The 7,649-nt window shown below is 32.6% G+C and overlaps 1 protein-coding gene across 1 annotated transcript; it reads right to left on the bottom strand.

Moving 5' to 3' along the window:
• Positions 1-923: 923 nt before the first annotated feature.
• Positions 924-5,922, bottom strand: LOC123680296 (doublesex- and mab-3-related transcription factor A2-like). Its single transcript, XM_045618115.1, has 3 exons — positions 5,581-5,922; positions 4,109-4,284; positions 924-1,794 (listed from the first exon to the last, which is right to left on the bottom strand). Exons 1-3 carry the CDS (start codon positions 5,603-5,605, stop codon positions 1,204-1,206), a joined length of 792 nt encoding a protein of 263 aa, XP_045474071.1. The 5' UTR covers positions 5,606-5,922; the 3' UTR covers positions 924-1,203.
• Positions 5,923-7,649: the final 1,727 nt, after the last annotated feature.

Genomic DNA, 7,649 nt, shown 5'->3' with positions numbered 1-7,649 from the left:
TTTAGTGGTTCTACAGGATGGTTCAGATTTTAGTTCAATAACTTTGGCGTCGGATTGAACAACTCTTTTCATGAAAAAAAAGTTCACATAAACATATATCCTAACAAGTTTCGTTTTCCAGATACAGGGTGTTAAAGTTTAAAAAAAAATCAGTTTTTCACTTATAACTGTAGTATCATTACAGTAATTGTTTTAATTTCTAGGTATTGAAGTCTAGATAATGTAATGTTTCGACTAAGGTGAGTGTCTCCTGCCAAAATTATCCAGTGGCGTAGGTGTAGGGTGCGATGAAACTTTTCCTATCGAAAATCTACACCACTGTGTTTTTTTAGTGAAAATTATTTAATTTCTGAAATCAACAGAGCTTCACTAAAAAAAGGTTCTTCTGAATTTATTTCATTGAACGTATCATTTTCTAGATGATCGAGTTCAAAGTCTATCAAAAAAAGGGTCAAACACTATCCAAGGAAATTTACAAAAATTACTTTTTTTCAAATTTTCTCATTAGTGCTCAATGGAAGAACAAAAATTGACGTAGTCTATTCTAATGCTAACATTTAATTGAAAATTTCCGAAAAACATTCATCAGAAACTATGTCAATTTTTGTACTTTCATTTATCACTAATAAGAAAATTTGAAAAATTAATATTTGTAGATTTTCTTGGACAGTGTGTGCTTTGTACTCGATAATCCCGAAAATGGTACATTCTATGGAAAAAATTCAAAAGAACTTTTTTTTAGTGAAGCTCTGTTGATTTCAGAAATGATATAATTTTCTCGAAAAAAAAGACAGTGGTGTAGATTTTCAATAGGAAAAGGAACATTGCACCCTCATATCTACGCCACTGGATAATTTTGGCAGATGACACTCACCTAATTTGAAAAATTACGTTATCTAGACTTCAATACTAAAAATTAAAACAATCAATGTAATAATACTAGAGTTATTAGTAAAAACTGATTTTTTAAAACTTCAACACCCTGTATCTTGAAAACGAAGAAAAGAGTTATTCTATCCGAAGCCAAAATTAATGAACTAAAATCTGGACCACTCTGTATACCGAAAACAGCACAAACCATATGCTTGGTAAGAGAAAGTCAAAACAAATGTTCACACCATATGGTGTTTCCGAGAACATTTGATAAGGAAACACCTTGTATACAGTGGAAGCCGTTCAATCAAGAAGAGATCTCTCATTCCCTTACAATCTGCTCTCTGCAGTGCTGTAGATGTTGTGCTTACACTGCTCACATTCACAGAAGCCAGGTACATAAACAGGACTTGGTAAAACTTGAGCAGAGTTAAACCAAGGCAACAGAGGGTAGATACTATGCATAAACACCTTATTGGATGGTATCAGAGGAAGATTCTGGTGACCAGGAACCAGCCTAGTACCCTTACCACCTACAGGTCTAAAGGCCGAGCTAGATTCCTCCTTGAACTCTGGCATCTTCGTAGTATTGCTGTTGTTGAAGTGCTCAATAGCTCTAAGCAGATCGTGGTTACACCTCTTGAGAACCAGCTCCAAAACTGCTCTCTTTTTGTGGGGGAAAAGCTTGCTCAGCATGTCCAAAGAGGCTGAGGACACGACTATGTCTTCTTGGCTTGGCTCTTTTGGGGGTTCTTCAGGGATCTTTTCTTCTGGAAGGTCTGGACTTTGTGGTTCCGGGGATGTTACTTGCATACCGTAGATTCTTCCTGGTGGGAGGTAATCGTATTTGGTTCCTGATTGGGCTGATGCTAGGTGTAAGGCTATGGCATCTTCTGCTGCTTGTTGGCGTTTGAGGGCTACCTGGAGTTTGAAAAAATCTTATGTGTTTGAGGTTGTCATGAAGATGAATTTGCTGCAGAAACAAAGTTTCGGGGATTCAGTGACTATTTTAACATTATTCGAAGAACTGAGAGAAATGAAGGAGTAATAAAGACTAGGGATTCATCAAGCCAAGTAGCCTGATATTTTAACCACTTATTTTACTTGAAAATTAAGTTCGAGAAAAATTACATATTCGAGCTTGACTTCACTTGATTTACGATATTTATTGCTTGACTTGATATCAATCTACTCGATATTACTTGAGCTTGATATGCACGCGTCGCATGGCATATATTTCTGCAACCTCGTGAGCGCTTAGACTAAATCAGGAGATTCCTCGAGCGCCGAGAGACTGAAGCATTCGCCAGTGTGACTTTATTAGTAGTTTTCTCACATTTCTATGAAATCTATTGATAGATTTTGGTAGTTTCAGAAATATCTTTCCAAACTTGGCCAGAATGGCCAAGGATTTTTTATCAACGCCAGCATCTTCAGTTCCTGTTGAAAGACAATTTTCCAGAGCTGCTTTTACAGTTACAAATAGTTTAACCGACAAATCTATGAGATACCTCATGTGTGTTAGATCCTGGATGGAAAATTATGAAATCAAACAAAGCCTAGAGGTTTCTCAATATCAAAAAACTTAATTTTTTGTATCTTTTTTCATTTTGTTATGATTTATAGTGATTTAATTTATGTTTTTATTTCGAAATGGTTGATATTTTGGGTTCTTTTATACAATAAGTTTAATAAATAAAAGTGTTTTTTGCAAAGTTCCTTCTCATTCCATCATTTTTTTATTGATGTGATACTACACAATAAAACTGCTAAATCTCAAGTAGATTGATATGATTTAAATACTTGATAAATAAATACTTGACTTGACTTGAGATTGAAAAACTGCTACTTGACTTGAGCTTGACTTCAAATCAGGCCTAGCTCAAGCCGAGTACCTTGAAAATCAAGTATTGATAACCAGACAATGAAACATAGATTAATATTTGCTGCAGATAATTTAGCATTCAAGGGATCCCTTTTAGAATTGCCAATTTAACTGAACTGAAATCTTAAATTCAATTCTAGTGAAACGAATGTTTGTGAAAAATTTTGTGAGGATCGTATCACAGAAGGTTAACAAAATTTTTTTTTCGTAAAATTTTCGAAATCAATGAAGCTCGTTCATAAAGTGTACTTAATTAACAAATTTAGGTACTTACGAATCATCGATATTATTACATACATTTTCTCTTTCTTTTAACAGCCCCTTCTGTTTTGTTTATCCAACAAGGAGAAAAACAAGACAAGTGTTCTCAATCAATTTTTCGATCGGGTAGTTCACCCAAATATCAAATTCGCTTTGATTACCAATGAGATTGCATTGACACAAGCAATACGATATATACGCTTAATGGAATAAATATCGATCATCATGACTCCATCTGTCAGATATAACATTACTGGGTAAATCTCTTTTGGAAGAAGGGGTTGTTGTCTTTCGATTATTGAAAACAAGATTCTCCTCTGATTATTTTTAGATATAGCTGTGAAAATTTGCAGAGAACCGATTTTTATATGATCGTGTAATGTACAAACCACAGCTCTTTTATGACTTCTATGGTTTTGTGCACCGAAAATTCATATATGCATCGAAAACCATAAAGTGAATACATAGATCTGGTGTTAATTTTCAGATATATTGAAAATTGTTATTATTACTGAAAAATATCCTTATCCTGAATTGAGAGAAATATTTGTTAGTGCATCTATAGATTGTAGTGTCAAAGTAAATTTCATTGTTTCAAAAATTCTCATTGGTAGTTGATTTACAGTTTACTCACAATTTGACTACTTTATCTGTGATAATCTAAAGCATTCTCCACTCTACGTCTGATAATAATTTCTTTCAAGGTGTCAAAGAAATATTTCTCATTTTTATGTGATAGGAACTCTTAAAAATGTTAAATTTCGATAGTGAAAAAAAAGGGTATTTATTTCTCTACAAATCATTGAAATAGTGAATGAATCAGCAGAAGATTTGTTTCCAGATAAATACGAAAAACACGCACAATAATTTCTCAAATAAAAACGTCAGGATTTATAGTAAATATCGAATCTGTGATAAAATATTTGATTGTTGCCAGAATGTCGAAAATTCAATCAAATCTCAAACAATTGCTTTAACTTCAACGTGAAAAAAAATTGTATACAACATATACATAGGTACACGTTATTTCAAACTGGATGCTTTGTGCAACTTTTTGCACGATACATAAATAACACTTGTAGCACCTACCTGTTTTGCCATAATTCTCTGTCTTTCCTTGATTAAACCACATTTTTCACAGGCACAGTTCTTGTACATGCAGTGCTTCTTGTGTCCTCTTAATTTGGAGATCATTCCATGGTTACGACATCTAGCACATTTTGGTACTCTTGCTGAAGATGAACGACCTACTGACAACATTTTATCTGGAAAAAAATTAATTTTGCTCTATAGGTATGGTTTATTTCATCATCCTTTATCTCAAAAAAATTCTTAATTTGTAACATTGATAGTTATTTGAACAACTCTCTAGACAAGTTAGAAAAGAATATATTTGCAAACAATTTGCAATTCTTATTATGTTTGCCTTCATCATGAAAAAAGAAATTATTTTTTGAAACCTTTCATTTTTTATTTTAGTTCAAAGAACATTTATAATGAATACTAATCATTCTAGTTCTGTCTACACTGTGCTAAACAGCTAAACAGACCATTTTAAGAAAGAATCCTGAAACACGTCAATTTTTGATTTTAATTTACCGTATTTTAAAATAATAATCTAATATACAGGGTGAATTACTTTCGAGTAATAACGTCACCGTATTTTTTTTTAAATGGACATTCCTATTTTGTCTCAATTTTCGATTACTCTAGCTGAGCTGATTCCAAAAATGTATTACATGATGATTCCAATTGGTACAGGGTGGACAAAAATACAATAGTTTTGTGTGTTCTCATAAAGTAACGCGTAACATTCTGTATTAGTTAAATTAACTAATCACCAAAAATACTTATTATCTAGCGGCAATTGGTTTGAATATAACACCTTGTAGTTTGTGACATTTTTAGATTAATAAAAATGAGCTATTTCTCTACTTGTGGTCTAGCAGACAGAATATGAAAGAAATTATTTCTTATCAATTTAAAAAAAACATCGTCGTCTAGTTTTTTGTGAAATGTCATTATTTGTCTATTGCCGCTAGACAATAAGTATTTTTGATAATATTGTTAATTTAACTAATAAAGAATGTTACGCGTTAGTTTATGAGTACACACAAAACTATTGAATTTTTGTCCACCCTGTACCGATTGGAATCAAGATGTGATACATTTTTGGAATCAGCTCAGCTAGAGTAATCGGAAAATTGAGACAAAATGGGGGTGTTCCATTTAAAAAAATGACGGTGACGTCATTACTCGAAAGTAATTCACCCTGTATATTAGATTATTATTTTAAAATACGGTAAATTCAAATAAAAAATCGACGTTTTTCAGGATTATTTCTTAAAATGGTCTGTTTAGCTAAAAATGAATTTGTTCTATACTTCACGGACATAGTGTTTAAAGTGTAGTTCATAGGAGACGGAGTTAAAAATCAACTAATACTCATTTCCAACAACTAGATCTCAAGTTTAACGATCTCTGATGATAGCTTCCTTATGGCTTAGTTAATGAAAAAAAATTAAACACATAGTTTCAAAATAAATATTTTTTTTTCTTACTGAATTTATTCCTGATTTCTTCCATACCTATGGATATAAATCACACGCGAAATCAATTATCGACACACCACGACACACTTCGAAAAGATTCCCTGAAAGATTACACTTCAGATAGTTACTAATGTCATTTTCAGGGATTTCAGCTTCCAAAGACGAGATACACAACGAACATCCCTGTGGACCAATGGGGAACCCTCTTAGCGCCGCCCCTGGTCCGTTGACGAATTTCCTGCCAATCAGTTTGCAGGAAAATGGCCTGACTCCTCCCTCTGTCGAGTTTTCCTCGAAAAATTAATTGAGGTTTCAGTTGTAATTTGCTCACAAGTTAAAATAAGATGTTACTCTGTATGTTATAACATATTTTGAAGCAAACTGTATGTTGTCAGCTGGTTTAGTTGATTGTGGAAAATTTTCCGGGAAAACTTGAGATTTTCCAACGAAATTTTTTACTTTTTGAAAGCTTTGAACGCTATTTTTCAATTCCAGTGTTTTCAAATGATTTGTCAGATTCACAAAAGTTGAATGATGAAAATAACAAGAAAATTTCTAACAATATTCCTGTTTTTTTGATTTAATGTAAGTCTCTGAATTTTTCAGAGAATAGATTGGTTTGTTCAGAATCTATTCTTTTATATACTGGTAGATTCGAAGAAATACCAAGATGCGAAAAAAAAACAAGAATACACAGCATTTATTGAAAAAAATATTAATTTTCGTGAAAAGATCGATTTTACCTGAAATAAAAAACGTCCTTCTAAGATTTCATGTAGATATAATATGATGTTTTCCAATGAAAACTGAAAAAAAAACCTTTCAAGTATGCATATATTAGGTAGATACTTTAACTTATGACTAACTATATGATTTTCCGTGCCCTCAAGAACATTTTTTTTAAAATAATGTCATTTATTATTTTTGGAAAAAATTCGAGAAAACGTGAAGTATTATATAATTCTATGTTTTCATGGCATGTCTCTCTGAAAATTTCTTATAGATAGGTATGATCAAACAAAAATCCATGCGAATCTACGTGAAATATTATTACATGAATAAAAATTTCATTTATTATCTTTCAAATTTGTAGAGAAAATGCTGAATTTTGTGTTATAATTGAGATGAATCTTGATCGTTTAGTTAATGTTGAATATTTATGGTTGAATCAAGTGAACGAATATAATCTGTTCTCCCAAACTACATTATGTTTTGTATACATCCCAAGTGATTGAATGTTTGTTTTGATGTTTTAAATTTGTTGAAACATTAATTGACTTCTACGCTCTCACTAAATAAATCTGTCTGATTCAAGGAAATATGTAACGCAACTATTAATACAGAACATATTGTGCCTAGAAATTCAGGAACTATTTTACGCAACTATATACACACCGAAAAAATCTCAACGATGTTTGAAGTTCATTTTCTCCTGAACCCTTTGGCAGTTTTTGGAAATAATTTTTTTTGGATATAAGCTCTATTCATGGGAACATAACAGGCCAATTGAAAAGTTCCTGGTCTACAGTAGTAAAACACATTTTCTTGGCAAAATTCGATTTTATTATTCAACATAGTTGCCTTCGAGGACGATACAGCGATTATAGCGATCTTACAACTTTTCGATACCATTTTTAGAGTACGATTTGTCTTTCGCTTCAAAACAGGCCTCAGTTTCGGCGATTACTTCTTCATTGGGCTAATTTTTATTCCAGCGAGCATCATTTGAAGTCTAAGAACAGAAATAAGTCGCTGGGGGCCAGATCTGGCGAATACGGTGGATGCAGAAGCAATTCGAAGCCCAATTCATACAATTTGCCATTGTTTTAATTTATTTGTGACACGGCGCATTGTCTTGATGAAACAGCATCTTTTGTCTTCAAATGGGGTCGTATTTTTAACGATTTCATCCTTTAAACGACCCAAAAACGCTATATAATAATCGCTATTGACGGTCTGGCTCTTTTGGAGGTAATCAATGAATAATATAACTTTTGCATTCCAGAATACTGATGCCATAACCTTGCCAGCTGACTGATGTGTTTTCCGCGCTTTGGATTCGGTTCATCGTGTGCAGT

The sequence above is a fragment of the Harmonia axyridis genome, chromosome 5 (assembly GCF_914767665.1).
Source record: "Harmonia axyridis chromosome 5, icHarAxyr1.1, whole genome shotgun sequence".
NCBI lineage: Eukaryota > Metazoa > Arthropoda > Insecta > Coleoptera > Coccinellidae > Harmonia > Harmonia axyridis.
The sequence above is the reverse complement of the archived record's forward strand: the minus strand, read 5'-3'. Positions and strand labels throughout refer to the sequence as shown.